Raw genomic sequence first — 18,565 nt, forward strand, 5'->3', positions numbered from 1 at the left:
CTGTTCACCCTCAATGTGGCCATTATAAATGCCCACAAAAGTCGCCACCATAGTATTATTTTACCACCTCACATACACATACGTATGGTACCTTATTGTCAAGGCTAACGCATAGTCGTTTCTTCTGACCTCGTCAAATCACTTGCGAAAAAGTGTTTATGTGTATTGTACGCCTTTCGATGTTATTGAAGGAGGAAATATTAGCCCATCAACTTGCAGACATTTCACGCCTGAATGGGCTAATACCAAACACATGCAATACCTACAGAGCCATGTACATATGTATGCCTACATGTCTAGTGGCACACGCGGCTGAACAAATAAACAAATAAAGATCGCAATAAAAATAAAAACGAATGAAAGGTGGAGCGTCGCACACGCTAATTTCCAATACTGCATGCACGTGTATGTAGATATGTATGTATGTATGTATGCGTAAGAATATGGCTCTTATCATATACGTACATACACCAATTTTATATAAATATTTGCAAAAGGCAACTATAGTATAATACTCATATTTATATTTAAAGGTCAATAGTACTTTGAACATTCAGAGGCGATAAATATTTTAATTGCTTGCTATTAGATACGAATATATTGCTCTATTGATTTCCATCCACTTTATTTGACTTTGAAATCTTCAAGAATTAAGAAAAAAACATTTCTTAATGTGGCACGCAAATTGATTTCTTTGAAGATTGGAAAATAGCCATATCGATGAAGCAGATGTATGTGTGTGAGAGTGATATCAATACAACTGAATTTGTAATTTTATTCAGGAATGCGTTATATTGTTGAAAATGAAAAATGTTTAATTGAGCGCGGAAAATTTATTTTTTACATTTAATAACAAAAAAAAAATACTTTACATGCGTCCGAAAATACATTTGAATACACTTGTATACACATACAATATTCGGTTTTATTCAAGTCATTTTATGTAAATGTTTTGTTGCTCAAAACTAATAGTACAGGGTGCATACGGTAGTTGAGGAGATGCAAATACGGTGCTATAACTCCCCGAAACCAATATTTTTCTTTTTGCTCTTTTTCAGATAAGACATGGGGGACTACAACTTAACTCGAGAAATTAAGAGACATGCATTTATCGTCGCTATGTGTGCGAGTCACACCGATTTAGAAATTTCTAGCTTTCTCCCGTGCACCCGTTCATTCGTCCATAAGCTTCACCATGAATTGGCCGCATCAGGTGACGATACAGAATCTGCTGCAAAAGGCAAAAAATATGAGTAGTGTTGTGACACTGTTCGATCTGCAGAATTTATTCAACAAGTGCAAACGATCATTGGCGAGGGCCCTTCAAAATCAATGACAGCCCTAGTGAAGGAGCTTCATGTTTCTGAGGGTCTTATTCGTCGCGCTGTCCATGAAGATCACCGGTATAAGTCTTACGTTATGCGAAGACGACAGTTTATGTCGTAGTCAACACGAGAATAGTGAGTTATTTGATCAAAACGCTTTCTAAGAAAAATTAAACAAACTGAAGCAATGTTATGGTTGTTTTTCTGACGAAAAAAATTTAGAGCAAGACCAAAAAATCAACCGCATAAATGACAAAATGACAGAGGGTTATATTCCAATCCTACAAAGAATTATGTTGTTATGCGCACGAAGTTTCCAGCCACTGTTATGAGTGCTAGGTGTTGTGAGCAACAACGGATATACCATGCCACCGCACTTCTTTATTCAAGGATTTCGAGTGAATTCTTCTGCATATATCGAGGTTTAGAGGCACTAGTGATAGATACTGTATGAATTCATTACAGCAATCCAAAGAAAAGAAAGACATGGAGACTGCGAAGGTTATTTGGTGGGACCAAGTTGGTGTTATTTATTATGAACTGTTAAAACCAAGCGAAACCTTCACTGGAGATCGGTATCGACTTCAATTGATGCGATTAAGCCGAGCACTGCGCGAGAAGCGGCCGCAATACGCGGAGAGGCATGAAAAAGTGATTCTACAGCATGACAACGCTCGGCCTCACGTTGCCAAACCCTACCACGTTAAAACCTACCTGGAAACACTGAAATGGGAAATTCTACCCCTCCTGCCATATTCTCCAGATATTGCGCCGCCCGATTATCACCTGTTCCGATCGATGGTACATGGTCTAGCCGACCAGCAGTTCCTTTGATATGAATAGTTTTACCGCGACGGTATACGCGATCTACCAGAAAGATGGGAAAATGTAGTAGCCAGCGATGGGCAATACTTTCAATGATTCACTTGTAACCTTTTCTTCAGAATAAAGTTGTATTTTCATCAAAAAAACAGCGAGAACTTAGTTGCGCACCTAATATTATTAATTTATGTTTTTTCTCTTTAGAATAATGATAACTTTTACTCAAGGCGAATCTGTTAAAGGTGGTATTGGTAAATCAGCTGATTTGTTTTTTTATTTCGCTGTGTTCATGTGGCTGTCAGCACAAAATAAAACAAGGCGAATTTATTTTTTGTTTTCTACTTTTCCAGTACTTTGCCGTGACAATCAAACGTACAAAATATTGTTGTTGGTCTAGTGCCACCACCTTTAATAAATGCGCCTTGCTTTTACTTAAATTTCTCCACAGGAATCATTGTAATTTTTAGCGTTTTTTTCTATTAAATTTTCGCTCAGTCGAGACTGTACGCCATTTTCAGCTTTATTTTATAGAAAACCAAATAAAACTCCGAAATTGGCTCTTATTCTTGAACGAGAAATATATGTATATGAAGAATATCGTTATTTTTTAACTAAAATTCGATAAAGATTTATTATTCCCAAGCAAAAAATTTCAAAATCCAAAGTTAATTTTTTCTTTAAATTAAAAATTAATATAATAAATAAGAAAATAAAAATTAGAAAATTTAAAAAATTTCAAAAATATGAATATTGCTAATTTAAAAAGATTTGCTGTTATTTTACATGAATAAATGAATTTTGCTTCACTATCAATTTATTTTTCATGACTGCTAGCTTTGGAAGTGTAACGAAAGCTCACATAAAATTAAGACAAAATTACCGAAATTCAAAATACTAACAATTTGAGCTTTCAGAGAGAAAACTGTATAAGTAGTATCTCAATTGTAGTTTATCACAATGGATGAATTTGATTTCTTCGTCCAAGTGTGCCCACTCTTTGGGCATCCATTTTGACCTAAGTATCTGGGAGATTGCTGAAAAAGTTGTCCACATTCAAGATTCTTGCAAAATTAAATGAAATGGAAGCGACTACCTCGAGGAATTATAGTTTAATAAATCGCATCAGCATCGATTCAAAACTGCTGAGTGCATTACCAATAAATGCATAGAAAATTTTGGCACAGAAAATTTATCGGAAACTAATACCGCGAAGACGCTGGTTTGAATGCTCGGCGAGCCATTAAAAAGCCATTACTGACTACAAAAATACCATCGTTTCTACAACAGACGGTTTTACATTACCAGAAAGACCCGGATTCTGCAAACATTAATGAGAAATATTTATATTCTTACAACCGAATTAAAAATCAACACACAAAAGGACAATAAGATTCGATTCAATTCGATTGAAAACAAAAAATCATTTTCTTAGATGAGTCAAAATTCAATATTTTTAGTTGTGATATTAGGTCGCTTGTTAGAAGAAGAATAACTATTTAGCGCTTCAGGAAACTGAGTTTTCGAAGAACGCTAAAGCATGTAGATAGAAGCATGGCCTAGAGCTATTTTTCTTACCAAGTTCTTAAGCATTCGGCTATGAAGCATTAAACATATATATGAAAAAATATACATTAAAAAGTGATATCTTAAACACTCAGCTGAAAAAATTAAAATTTTAAGGTGTCCATATTTTTATGCCCACAGCTATAAATTTTCATGCCTGGAAACAATTGTTGTTCAATAAAATAATTGAAGTATTCTCGAAGTATTTAATAAAATTCTATTCTCAATCAACGGAAAAATATCCCAAAAAGGATGGTATTATGATCTTAGGCAGAAAACAATGTCTGTTGATTGTCCCTTTCTATTGGATAAAATAAATTGTATTGCGCCTTGTAAGGTTTGCGGCATTTTTATCTGTTTCACGTTGCTACTAGCAAAACTGTATACCTAATAGGAGTGCTTAATAAATATATTTAAATGTTTTTTGTTTTTGTTTGGTTTTCTTTATCAAACTCATTAACTCGCTACTTCTAAGATCATATACATACATATATTAATATTTATAAATTTTTTTTTTCGTTTCAAATAAATTTTCCACTAATCATTTGTGACATCTCGTGGGCGCTAACTATTCGTTAGCTAAGAAATATGTATGTAAAATGTATTAAATTTACATAAATTCGCATTTTCCTTCATGTGTAGCATGTATGTGTGTATGTCCGCATGACGCTTTGCATTATCAACAATGACAGATGATGGCATTTATTTATAGATCAAATGTTATTTTTATAATTTGTATGAGTATTTAAAAGTTTCTGAGAAATATTTATGTACATATATATGAATTGGAAAACACAATGCTCACCTGTAAATCTCAGCATCCATTTGTTGCATGTGGAGGTTGGAGTCTTCGTTGTAAGTCGCCAAAGACCCATTCTAGACAATTTTCGATTCACTTATAAAAAGTTTGTAGGCGAATTTTCGATGAGTTCTTTGAACTAAAATTTGATAGAGAAATATGTGTGTGTATATATTAACCCATTGAGCAGAGAAATTGTAACAAAAATTCTAAAATCATAGTAATTGAATATGACGCACAGTGATGTTAGAAAAAACTGCACCGAAAACTTAAGAATTAATGAAATGCAGAAGGAATATAGCAAGTGATGAATTGTTGTCTACCGCGAAATATTCGTTATTGGATCAGGGCAAAAGGGCTACAGGCGATCTGTGAAGCTGACGCTGAAGATAACTCTGACGCTAACACTGACGATGACGCTAGTGCTGAACCTGACTTTTACACTACTTCTGTTAGTATATAGTGAAATTGATTGAGGATTAGTAGTGAGTGATTAAGATTTCCAAGACTAACGCTGACTAGTTTAATCGAAGTCCATTCGTCCGAAAGTAGTCCCCTGCTCGCCAGAAGAACCCGCACCCTCATTATAGGTATGTTACACTGAGAAACCATTTCAAGAGAGCCCTGACTTGCCCTCATCAGCCATGCTATGGGTAGTCCATCTAACGTTTTGAATTTAATTCAGCCATAAATAAAAGACGCATAAAAAACTTTCATTGAGTTTTTTTATTAAAAAGTATGAACTCTAATTTCTCCCTGACGTGTCGATTTTCCCAAATCCAAAAGCGAAAGTTCTGTTTATTAACATAGGCACCGAGGTCAAAATGAGCTTCACCTGAAAAGTTGTGATTTCGGTAAAGATGTTTATCTCCTCCTAAGCGTTCTTCAGTCCACTGAACGAACACTGCTTAAGAAAAAGCGACCCACCATATTTTGTAAATCACTAAAGTCTCACAAATTACGGATGTTATTTTAGCTCGCAAAGTTTAAGAAATCGGTGGTTGAAACCTCAAACACTAGATGCACGGTCTTCTATTTAGTTTGTTTGTATATTTTTGCCAGTTGTGTTTAAAACAAAATGCAATGGTGAATGAAACCCTTTATTTTATGTTGGAAGAATAATAGATGTTTTTTATTTTTAAATTTGTTGTCAACGCTTCTCCCTCAATAAATCAAGTTGTTTCTGAGGTTTTGGAAATTTCGAAAGCAAAGATCTTTCATTAGGGACGCCTAATATAGATTTTCTATGCCACGTTCACGGAATTTTTCACTCAACCTGATCTGTGTATGGCTGAATTATTTTCTTGCATTTTTTGTATATAGACACCCTATGCTTCACAAGGAGTTAAAGGAACACATGTTATATATTTTTTGTATTGTAACAGTATTGCTGTTTCATCAGTAACATTTTCTCTAATTAAAAATTATGTGTTCTAATTTTCACATCCTTAATTATGATACGAAAAAGAAGGTAGTTTCATTATATATGTATATTATATAAAACAGATTTTTGAGATTTCATTGAAATTTTTCGAGAATAAACGAATTTTTGTATCAATCTCTTTCTTATTTGATATGCATAGTCTCCGGCTCTGTTGATTGTCGCTTTCTATTGGATAAAATAAATTGTATTGTGCTTTGTAAGGTTTTGCGGCATTTTTATGTTTCACGTTGTTACTACCGCCGGAAGATGATTGCAAGATACGACATTGAAATATACACTGACGGTTCTAAGATGAACTGTGGTGTGGGAGCTGGCTTCCATTCGGAGCTACTCAACCTATCTCAGTCAATTAGACTTCCTGACTATGCCAGCGTGTTCCAGGCAGAACTTTTAGCGATCAGAGAAGCATGCAAATCACTAGAAATCTACAAGGAAGTTGGTGCAAGAGTAGCTTGCTTCTCAGACAGTCAAGCAGCTATCAAGGCCTTAGACTCCAACTCCACTTCATCCAAGCTTGTCTTACAGTGTAGAGAGGAACTAGAATTGCTTAGTCAACGGCTCGAAATTACTCTGATATGGGTTCCCGGTCATAGGAACATACGGGGTAATGAGATAGCGGATGAGCTAGCAAGAAAAGGTTCGACACTAGATATAGCAGAGGCGGTGGCAGTAAAAGCATCCACTTCTTCACACTATCATGCTTTAGCCGAAAGAAGATGGAAGCAATTAACTACATGTATTACATCTAAAAACACATGGCCGTTGTACAAAATCCAAAGGACGAATCATCTGTTAGGATGTTCACACATTTCACGCATCACTCCAACCCTTACAGGCCATTGGAAAGTAGGGAATCATGCAGCTAGACTCAACCTACCCTTGAATCCCATCTGCAGAAGCTGTCAAGCGGAAGAGGTGAAGGAAAGTCTTTTCCACTACCTATGTGAATGTCCAGGGCTAGCTGGCGCACGACTTCGCTCATTCGGTAAGCGTTTTTTACAGCAAATGAATGAGATCTCAGACATCGAGATAAAGAATTTGCTGCTATACTTGAACCTCACTAAATGGACTTGACTTAGAACAAAAACAAAATTAAAGAAACATCATCATACGAGGATAGTGGTAGCGAAACGGTGCTGGTCACTAATTAGGATTATTTCAGAGGAAATACTCAACCACTTCAACAACAACAACCGTCTTTTTCCGTAAATAAGACACTGTCTTACTTTCTTTTTGGTCCAAATACGCGCTAGAGCTTATTTTCGTGGGAGGGCAAAAATAAAAGTATATTTAGGTATATATTTTTATTTAATATTTATTTTACACAGAATACATAAATTTAAATTTATTCAATTACAGTCATGTCATCTTCTTGTGGAACATCGTCATAAATAAAATTCTGAATTATATTCTGATTTTCTTCCAAAACCATTTCCTGTTGAGTCATTGGTCCGAATCTCTCATGTTTTGCGACGTAGCTATCATTAAATGAATACTTCTTGTCTAAGTAGTCTGTTCGTAGTACATTGGAAACATCACTATCAGTTCTCAACTTTTTGTAAACCTGGTTTTACATGATGATTTCTCACCATTCTATTTTCAATATATTCATTGCTTTCCATCCGCAAATGATCCTTGAATGGCTTGTTTATTGTAATGTCAAGTGTCTGGAGATAATCAGTCATTCCTGCCGGAATCATTATTTGATCAATCTTAGGCATCAGGCACAAAATAAAACCACTTTCTTATAACTGCTTGAGTGCACCAGACTTTTTCACTTTCAATGACATAAATTCCTGAAACTCGTTGAATCTGGTCTTTTTTACCTTTACTGATTAAAAATGGAGATACTTTCTTGCCATCTGGACGAATCGCCAAAATACAGAAAGAAACGTAAATTGACGAAGAAGCTTTGTGGTGAACTGTCGTTTAAGCTCTTTGGCCTACGAATACCGTGGTCTCATCCATAGCAATCATGTTGGAGAGTTGGTGCACGCTTAAGGACTTCATTGTCTTCCAGCGTAAACAATGTTGTTGATCTCCTTAGAGACAGTTCATATGGTTTAAGGAAGTTGTCCAACCAGTATGACGATGCCTTAAATTCTTCTGTGGATATATCAAATTCAATTGCTGTTTCAAGGACAAATTTTTGAATATCAGCCCTGCGCACAACCAAAGCTGTTGTTCTTCTGCCTGCAATCCATTCCCAGATGCAATTTTTCAACTCAGAAAGTAACGGATGCCGACCTGATTCAACTCTAAGTTTGGAATCCAGAATTACCCCTAAGTATTTTGCGCTGGGTGATAGTGAACGAGTTTGACCGTTAATATTTGGTAGGGTAAAAGTTGGTACCTTATATCTGGTGGTGAATAGCATAAGTTCTGTTTTACGTGGGTTTTTTCTCATTTCCTTGATCCACCGCAGATTGGTTGACACAGGTAATCGTAATATGCACGCCATTCATGAACCATACGGAGATCCAGCATCTTCTCTTTACAGAATGCTACAAGATTTACACCCCTGGAGTCTTCCACTTTTTTGTACTCGACGGAATAGCTCTTTCATTTTGTACTCTTTGTACTCTCTGTACACATCCTGTGGCCCAAGTGTTAAGCTCGCCTAACGCCCTTTGGCTGATCCCACTGATCGTATTGGGACGCAGTCCTGACATCGCCCGTACTAGAATAAAATTATTATTTTAACTACATATTTCGTATTTTTTTTTATTAAAAAATTGAAAAAACCGATTTTTAGAGTGACAAATTCAAAACCGCGCCATTTTGTAAATTTTTTTTTTATTTTAGTACGGGGCATAGCTACAGTCATACTGATTAATAATTTTTTTGGTTTTTGTGTTTCAGTTAAATAGAAGAGCCAAAATGGGCAACACCGTCCAGGTCCAATTTTTCGCGAGGGTCATCTTCAGCGTCATTTTTAAAATTATTAATTTTTTCTTTTTTGTGTGTAAAAGTAGTTAAATAAAAATCTTACAAAATTTAAATCTCGTTTTTCATTTTTTCATTGTAAAAAAAAATCCGTAAATTTTCGAGCTCTAGACCAGCGGGACCCCTTAAAAAATCGTTGACAGGTGAAAAACCTTTAAATCATTACACAGACGCCATTTCAACATACAAAACCCATCGGAGGAAAATGCGGGCTGTGCAGTGTGTGAACAGAAAAACGTTTTTTTTTTTCAGAAATTAACTCGCAAGGCACTTTTCTTTCGAAAAGTACATTATATGTATGTATGGCATTATTACTCTTTCAATGGCTTTCCGAAATGCTTCAGCTCGACGAACTTCATAAAAACACTTTCATTGCCATGCCTGATAGCACCTTTACTCTTCAATTTCTATACGGTAAACTAAGGTCAAAACAAATATAGCTTACCTTTCATCAGCTTTTCGTAACGATGGATTATTTCTTCTATCAGCCAAGCTTTCCGGAACAAAACGCCTCTTCAAAGTTGTGTCACCAGTACTACATAATCCAGCATGTATGACATCCGGTGTTTTCCTTAAACTCGTTTGGCTCTGTAACAACTATCCTTTATTGAATGTAAGTGCTTTTCTGCTTCTTCAATGCAGCGTTTTATCACAATCGAAATTCATTTTAACCGCATTTCTAAGTCGTATCATATAATTTTCACAGATTGATTTTGTTTGCAATTTATCATAAAATACTTTTACTTAAGAGACAGTTATGCAGACGGTAGCAAAGTGATACAATACATTTATTTACATGAATTTAAATATTTTAGTGTATTTTCGAAGTGATACACACATGCATGTTTGTGTGGTTGTAGATGCATTTAGTTTATTATGCAACTCATTCACTATAGCAAAAACCTAAAATAAAAACAAAGGAAGAGTTTTTGAATTTAAATAGCATGCTTGTAGAAAAAATATTTATTTTTTAATTATAAGATTATTTTGCTTAGTAAGCTACTTAAATCAAGATATAAAGGACCAGGCCACGGAAAAAACACTAACTTAAATATATGAAGACCAAGACGCTGTGAAAATGAAATTAATGGTCGGGAACTAAAAGTTATTCTATAATTTTATAGTAGTTCGTTAGTTGAGAGATGGTTTTTTCATAGTAGTTAGGATTGACTAAGGAGTTGGGATGAACTAATATAAAAGAGAATTTCATCTAAAAGTATATATTGGGTATGGGGATAAGTTTCCGTCCTTCCTTAGCCAAAGTTACGAATTGTTTACACAATAAAATAATACATGATATTATGTGAAGTATGTGGCATTGGCAGCTACTTTACTCCGTCTTTCACGTCGAACAATTCAAGTTCTTTTGATTTGATCCATTCATTGAGCCAGTTTGCGATGCTCTCGTAAGAAGTGAACCGCTCTCCAATAAAGGCTGACTGCATTGATCGGAACAAATGGTAATCCGAAGGTGCAATGTCTGGGGAATACGGCATGCGGGGCAGAATTTCTCAATTCAGTCCCTCTAAATATTTCTGGTCCGATTTAGCAACGTGAGGCCTGGCGTTGTCATGCAGCAAAATCAGTTTGCCATGTCTACCATGGCATTCCGGCCGCTTTTTTGTGCTCGATTCAAACGCATTAACCGCAGTCGATAACGATCGCCAGTGATGGTTTCAGATGGTTTAAGGAGTTCATAATAGATGACACCCTTCTGATCCCACCAGATGTGCAACATAACCTTTGAAGCATGAATATTTTGTTTCGTTGTCGATGGCCCTGGTTCTCCTGGTAGGCTCCAACTTTTTCGACACTTTGGGCTATCATAATAGATCCATTTTTTATCCGCCGTTCAAGAAGCATCTCACACGTCAACAAACGTTTCTCGATATTCCTCTCCTTCAACTGATGTGGCTCCCAATTACCTGCTTTATGGATCATACCCAACCGGTGCAAAAATTTATCGACGGTTAATCTGTCAACATCCAACTCTTTAGACATATCATCAAGGGCTAGACATGCGTCGATTATTATTCATCCAATGATTGTTGTAGTTGAGTATCCTCGAATTTTGTCGGTGCCCCTTCGCGATCTTTATCACTCACGTCGAAATTGCCACTTTAAATAAAAAAAAATAAATAATTGGCGCGTACACTTCTGTTAGGTGTTTGGCCGAGCTCCTCCTCCTATTTGTGGTGTGCGTCTTGATGTTGTTCCACAAATGGAGGGACCTACAGTTTCAAGCCGACTCCGAACGGCAGATATTTTTATGAGGAGCTTTTTCATGGCAGAAATACACTCAGAGGTTTGCCATTGCCTGCCGAGGGGCGACCGCTATAAGAAAAATGTTTTTATTGATTTTGCTTTCACCGAGATTCGAACCAACGACCTCTCGGTGAATTCCGAATGGTAATCACGCACCAACCCATTCGGCTACGGCGGCCGCTTTAGAATCGTCAAAACCACTCTTTACAAGTTGTGTTTGATGGAGTGTGATTACCGTAAACATTAAACAATATACGTCATGTTTCAGCAGCACTTTTCTTCAAAAGGTTATAATGAATCATGACGTCCTGCAGATGACGTCAGTTAAAAAATAATCTTTACGCTTCATACGAATGTCAACTACACCTTCAAATCACCAGTATATTACTAGAGCGAACACAAAAATAGTATCAGCACCCACTTCTTTTACGAGGGCGGAAACTTATTCCCATACCCAATATTATATTAAAAAAAATTCTTGGCGCGTACACTTCTGTTAGGTGGTTTTACGAGCTCCTCCTCTTATTTGAGCTTCCTAAGAACAAGGGTCGTTTGAAAAGTCCGTGCAAAAATAAAAACTAATAGGACTATGAATAAGTTCGTGCGGTTTTTTTTTCGAAATTTGAAACTTTATTGACGTAAAATGGTTACAAATTTAATATTCAAAATATTGTCCATCGCTTACTACTACTTTTTCCCATCTTTCTGGCAATTCACGGATTCCCTTTGTGAAAAATTCGGTCGGTTTTGCCGCAATCCACGAATCGATCCATTTTTTGACTTCATCGTAATTACGGAAGTGCTGGTCAGCCAGGCCATGTTGCATCGATCGGAAGAGATAGTAATCGGATGGCGCAAGGTCTGGACTATACGGCGGGTGGGGTAGGACATCCCATTTGAGCGTTTCTAAGTATGTTTTGACCACTTGTGCAACATGTGGCCGAGCATTGTCATGTTGCAAAATAACTTTGTCGTGTCTATCGGCGTATTGCGGCCGTTTTTCTCGCAGTGCTCGGCTCAAACGCATCAATTGTCGTCGGTAGACATCCCCCGTAATCGTTTCATTCGGTTTCAGTAGCTCATAATACACAACACCCAGCTGGTCCCACCAGATACACAGCATAACCTTCAGGCCATGAATATTCTGCGCCGACGTCGATGTTGAAGCATGGCCAGGGTATCCATACGTTGCCCGACGTTTTGGATTGTCGTAATGGACCCACTTTTCATCGCCAGTCACAATTCGATGCAAAAAACCCTTTCTTTTGTGCCGTTGAAGCAGTTGTTCGCATGCCATAAAACGGCGTTCAACGTCTCTTGGCTTCAATTCATACGGCACCCAATGGCCTACCTTTCGGATCATTCCCATGGCTTTTAAACGTTTGGAAATGGTTGATTGATCAACTCCCAAAGTTTTTGCAACCTCTTCTTGCGTTTGAGCCGGATCTTGATCGAGCAATTCCTCCAATTCGGTATCCATGAACTTTGGCGGCGCACCCTCGCGTTCTTCGTCTTCCAAGCCAAAATCACCACTTTTAAAGCGTGCAAACCACTTCTGGCACGTTCGCTCAGATAGAGCATGCTCACCATAAACTTCCACCAAGATACGATGACTTTCGGCTGCTTTTTTCTTCATATTAAAATAATGAAGAAGAATTCCCCGCAAAAACACATTATTTGGCACGAAATTCGACATTTTCAAGTGTGGTAAAAATATTGTTGTTTACGCTTCAAATAAAAAACTTATACTGACGTTTGTGCCTTACGACAGTAGCTCTCCAATGAATGTTTGGAAATGTGGATCGATGGAATAATAATCAAGTTACGCCATCTGTTGTAAAACCGCACGAACTTATAAATAGACCTATTACTAAACTGTTTGGGGTGAACCTTTTTTTATTTTTCAACGTAGACTCTTTTTAGGCTTATATAATATAATTCATTCAATGCCGTTCTAGTTTGTCGATCCCTTCCGAATAATATGATTTGCCCAAGTTTGAAAAATAACCATTCGTTTCTGCAATCACCTCTTCGTTTGAATAAAATCATTTTCTCGCCAGCGATTTTCTCAAATTGGGGAACAAATAGTAGTCCGAGGGATCCGAGGGAGCCAAGTCTGGAGAATAGTGGTGATGTGAAACGAGAATAACGATAGAAATGAAAATAGGTTTTCAAATATTTCCATTAATTTTGTGACCACAACTGTGGTGGAAAACGAAAATCACTCAACTTCCTCGAGTCAAACGAATGCCAAATACAAAGATATATACTAATCTGACGCAAACTTGGTGTGTTTACTTTCAAAAGATGCCGCGATACGCGCCAGTAGTGCCAACCCTGTGTCTTTGCGCGGACTTCTCAAACAACTCTAGTATTAAAACCTACCCATTTTGAATAGCAACCCAAAATATTGTTTCGATGTTCATTAAAAAATCTATAATATCACAAATTGTATGGTAGAAGTATTTTTCCAGGATTGGGCGCTATCTAGCTGCCAGTAAAGATATTCATATGAGAGTTGGAGTCGGGTTAGCCCAGACTTAGACATAATTTTACTTAACTTAGACCAATCTATCGTATCACTAATACGTGTTTCTGGTTAGCCGAAACGCAACTTAACTTAGAAAACATAGAGAGCTGTAGATTTTAAATTCCTAAGCTATGATTCTAAGTACAAATAGAGCCGTGAGAGATGTATGATGCCATCTAATTTTTTTTACGTATTTTGAATAAAATTCCTGCAAATATGCATTACAAATAGACTTTTTGTGTAAATATAAAATATATGGCAACGCGTTTTATATATGTAGATAAATATTTATTACTATTTAATTGTTAAAGAATTCACCTTCTTAAGGAATTTATCACTGTTTACTTCTTTTAGTATGTTAAAAAATAGCAATCCTAAAAATTGAAAAAGAAAATTTATATTTAAAAAAATAGAAAAATATTTATTCAGCTTTTACACAGCAAACGTATACTACTGAATACTTACTTCTATAAGCATTAAAAAATACAAGGTGACGCAAAGTTAATCACCTCATGGAAGATTTTTAGTTTTTGCAAATGGCGTTGTACGTCAGTCATATTTGACACTTGTAAACTAGACAGCTGCAGTATATAAACAGACAAGAGCAAGTAAAGGTCAAAATAAAGACTTCCACCACAAAAAATTTTTTTTTTCCTCGTATTTAGTAAAAAAATTATTATTTTGGGAAATGGAAATCTTTATTATGATTAATTTGTGCCACCTTATACAATTAAGAGTATTCGCGTCAAAGCGAACTCTCGAACATAAAAACTGTATTCCAACATTAATGTGATTAATGTGATAGAGATTTTAATACATTTATGGTCCGTTCTGTACGTTTGTCTTTTACTCGATAGTCTGGTAACACAGTCTTTTGTAATTGGTAGCACTGGCAAGTGAACGTACTTATATACATAAACATGAAACTAATGAGAAAAGTTCTTATTTCAGAGATAAATTTCATGTGGATTGAGGGTTTTTGCAAACATTTTATTGCTACACAATTAGGCATAAACTGTAACGGAAATTTGAAAACATTTGGATTGAACGTCGATATTCCGTTGAAATATCGTTTTCTTGAACAGTTTTCTTATTTACAAGTCCTTCATATTCTATTATGGTTTCATCTGCATTGCTGTATTGTTCCCAACAGTAGTTGCTGTGTAGAATACATCCACATATAATTATTTTAACGATTGAGTCCAAGTCTCTATCTTGCTTGAAATGAAGTAATCGTCTGAATCTTTTTTTAAGTACCCCGAACGCATTTTCGATAACAATTCTTTTGGAATAATGCCACAAATTGTTTATGTGCTGCCAACACCCATGAAAATGATCCGGATGGATATAGTGGAAATTGATCATGTTAAAAGACAAGGCAAACAAAAAACAAAATATCGTAAATATGTTCGGTGAACAACTAATATGACTGGTGCAGTCGTAATGATGTACTCTAAGTTTTTACGAAAACTAAGTTAAATCTATGGCTTGGCTCACAGCTCTTACAAATGGTAGCTTCATTGTCAATTCACTCAGTTGTTCAATTTGCAGCATAGATCTAGGCCTAGAAAACATTGAAGTAAACCGAGAGTTTGTGAACTTTTGAAGACTAGGCTCTGAATAGATTACAGCAGCTTCTATTATGCCAATTGATATTGAATGACCACTGTACGTAATTTTTTCCTCCTTATTTTTAAGTTCGGGCAGTATTTTTGTGAAGAGTAAAAAGTGGATTTAGCAATTTGACACTGTCAGATTTTAGCGAAAATGGCGAGAGTGTTGTAGACGGCTATCGGTTACTAGATTATGTTACAAAGAAATGCTTACAAGTTGAACAAATAAGTTAAAGTAGTTTAAGAAAACGGATTTATGACAGAATGAAGATAGGTTTTGCATCACAATAATGCACCAGCCCATGCTGTACTGGTTCTTCGAGAGCATTCTGCTAACAAAACTACAAATAGCGTTAGCACCGTATGACTTCTGGTTATTCCTTAAGCTCAAGAAACTGTTCCGGGGACACCTTTTCGACACGATGGAGGAGATATAAATTGAATCTGCGCGCTTTGATAACTATTTTAGAAACCGACTTCAGCAATTGTTTGGAAGTTAGCAGAATTATCGGCATAACTGATGTAGAAGTAGATTTAGAAGATTAAACTAATATTTAAAAAACTATAAATAACTTAATTTTGCTTTCTGATTACAATATTAAAATATCATGGTTTTTAAGATATCATTAGTTTGACACTAAGTAACAACTTCTTTAAACTTCAAAGCCATTAGTAGAAAATTGTTAAATGCCTGATATAACTACAGTACCTATTGTGGAGAGTAACACGGCGAACAAGTATTTGTTCATCAATCCCGTCTAGGTTTCCCGGACAGATATGTTTATAGACGAATATCTGAGTTCTCTAACATCCCACATTCCCTTTCGTTGCATAAAATAAAAGTAATACAAACACTAGACGATAGACAACAGTATGCGGTCATAGTATTGTCTGCTGGACGTGTTTTCGGTCTTCAGTCTGGCGCATAGATTCGCATGCACATTTCCACTTTTTTTCTTCTTAATTTAATGTAGACAAATTCGTTTACATTTTGCTTATATCTTAATTTGTCATTTGTTTTCTATTTGCATTTTAAAAGCTTTGGAACTCGAAATACTTATAAAATGTTTATCTTCAAGCGAAATGACGTCAATGAATAAGTAGGAAAAATTTGAAATCTCTTCCGCCTTTTAAAAATGCCAAAAATTGATTAGGTCTAACATATTGAGCATTGAAATGTATTTACTTATACGCAAATTGTGCAGAAATGCAATAAAATCTTTTACGAGCGTATTCATCAAAAATATTCTAACCAGTGAACTCACGAAAACTCAAAACGATTTAAAATGTTAAATGAATCGTATAATTTAATTAAAATAAAATTTCAAAATTTTAAAATCATTGTACAAAATTACAAGTAAAAACACTCTTATTCTTCCTACTTTTTTTAAAGCCACCTATGTGTGTAGTTTTGTGTGGGCTTGGTCTTTCTGCTTGCGCTTATTGGTGCGGTTGCTATGCCAAATTAGAATCTTTATGGTAACATTAAAAATAATAGAATTTCAAAAAACAAATAGTAATAATAATAATATCTTTGACTAGGAAAAGAAATATCTATATTTGCTCTAAAATTTGTAGACTTCTTGCTGCGATTTTCTATGAAATTTAATCTTTTTTTATGCAACCTTGTTACAGAAAAGAGCATTTTGGAATCAGGTGATCTCAGCTGCGGGCATCTCTTGACGACCAGCTGAGAGTGTTTTTACTTATGGACCTGTGCAATGACATTAAATACATTATACAGAATTCCTTTTTTTCTGACTAAAGCTTGCAAAATTTGCAATATGAGCAAATGCTCACTAGCCACACTCGATGTAAGCTTTGATAATAGTATTCAAAAAATTTTTATAAATACTACAGGCTTATACAATTTTGAATAAAAAAATGTAAGGAAATTTTGGCTCAAAGTATGGTTTTGTTTTTTCGCAGAAACAGAGCCGCAATTAAAGTGAACTAAAATTTTGTGGCCAAATATGATTATTGCCGTAGCTGAAGCCTAAGTTCGGTCGTACTCTAATACTGACCCTACCAAAATTTAATTTCTTACTCATCTAATATTTATAGTGTGTGTGTTCTGAATATGAACCATTGTCACTATGCGCGACAGTGAATGGCGAGAATACTCAGGCTTTCGACCATAACTTACTCTTACCTACCACAGCCTCGGCTAACCTTTGCTACCACTCAGTGTAACCGAGGACGATCTCGCAATTGTTCATTCTGCTGTCGGTTCAAGGCTAATGATTCGTGAGCAACTGTTCATCGTGAATTTTGTGATGCCCCAAGTGAAGATTTGATTCGTTCATGGGCACACAGATTCCGGTCAACAAGTTCGAAGGCAAACAACCCACGGCTGGGGGCCAGCCAGACATCGAGAACAAATGAAAATATTAAACTCGTCGCTACAAGTTTGCACGATAATCTGCGTTAGTTCGTTCGCTAGAAAGCGGCTACCTTGAGACTTCCAAAAACTGTTTTGCATGAAATATTGAGGCAGGATCTTAATCTTGATCTCTTCAAAATACAAATTGTGCAAGCCTTACGTTTGCAATTTTAGTGAAAATTTCTGCGTGGCAATGTTGAAGTGATGTCGTACGGTAAGCATTATCTTTTAGGGTGATGGAGCCCATTTTCATTTAAATGGAAGTGTAAGTAACCAAAATTGCCGTTATTGGCTTCTTCTACCTCTGCTTTCACCAGCTGGTAGCGCATTGAATACTTTCAGAGCCGGAGCGTTTATTTTTAAGCCGGCGAAGCAGCTGACTATCACTGTGCATTGTCACTGCTATCCACTATGTCGCCGTAAAGCGCATACAGCTCATTGTTCCATCGCCTGTCTGATGACAGGAGATACTTTGTCTTGCCCTCGTTCACCACCAGACTCATTCGCTTTGCTCCTTTATACAGCTTAGAAAAGGCAGAACTAACAGCGCGGCTGTTAAAGCCGATGATGTCAATATCATCAGAAAATTGGTTTTTTCTAAGACTTGACGTGAATATCTGGTCAATTGTGGATTTTACAGACTAGAAGACTGATTGCCTGGCAGTTGGCAGAGATGGCAGGATCACCCTTTTTATAAACTAAGCAGATCACACTTAAATTACAATCGACAGGCATGCTTTTATTCGACTATATTTTGCATAGGATCTGATGCATGCACCTTACCAGCTTCTCTGCACAGCTTTATTGTTTTTTAACCCCGTTATAATTTTTCGAACCTCGTCATGGTCTGGGATTTTCACATTTTCCATGACATC

The 18,565-nt window shown here is 36.1% G+C and overlaps 1 protein-coding gene across 11 annotated transcripts in view; it reads right to left on the reverse strand.

Moving 5' to 3' along the window:
- The window catches only part of LOC128868498 (protein quiver), a 46,650-nt gene that overhangs the window by 22,505 nt on the left and 5,580 nt on the right, over positions 1-18,565 (reverse strand). For 7 of the 11 annotated variants that reach the window (XM_054110655.1, XM_054110651.1, XM_054110660.1 and 4 more), the window contains exons 2-3: positions 9,345-9,802; positions 4,516-4,648 (exon numbers count right to left, since the gene is read on the reverse strand). In XM_054110655.1, coding sequence (XP_053966630.1) covers positions 4,516-4,585 — 70 coding nt within the window. In that variant the 5' untranslated portion in view covers positions 4,586-4,648; positions 9,345-9,802. Of the gene's footprint in view, positions 1-4,515; positions 4,649-9,344; positions 9,803-14,012; positions 14,062-18,565 lie in introns of those variants that run through there. The other 4 variants (XM_054110652.1, XM_054110656.1, XM_054110654.1 and 1 more) reach the window with 3 other exon arrangements.

The sequence above is a fragment of the Anastrepha ludens genome, chromosome 6 (assembly GCF_028408465.1).
Source record: "Anastrepha ludens isolate Willacy chromosome 6, idAnaLude1.1, whole genome shotgun sequence".
Taxonomy (NCBI): domain Eukaryota; kingdom Metazoa; phylum Arthropoda; class Insecta; order Diptera; family Tephritidae; genus Anastrepha; species Anastrepha ludens.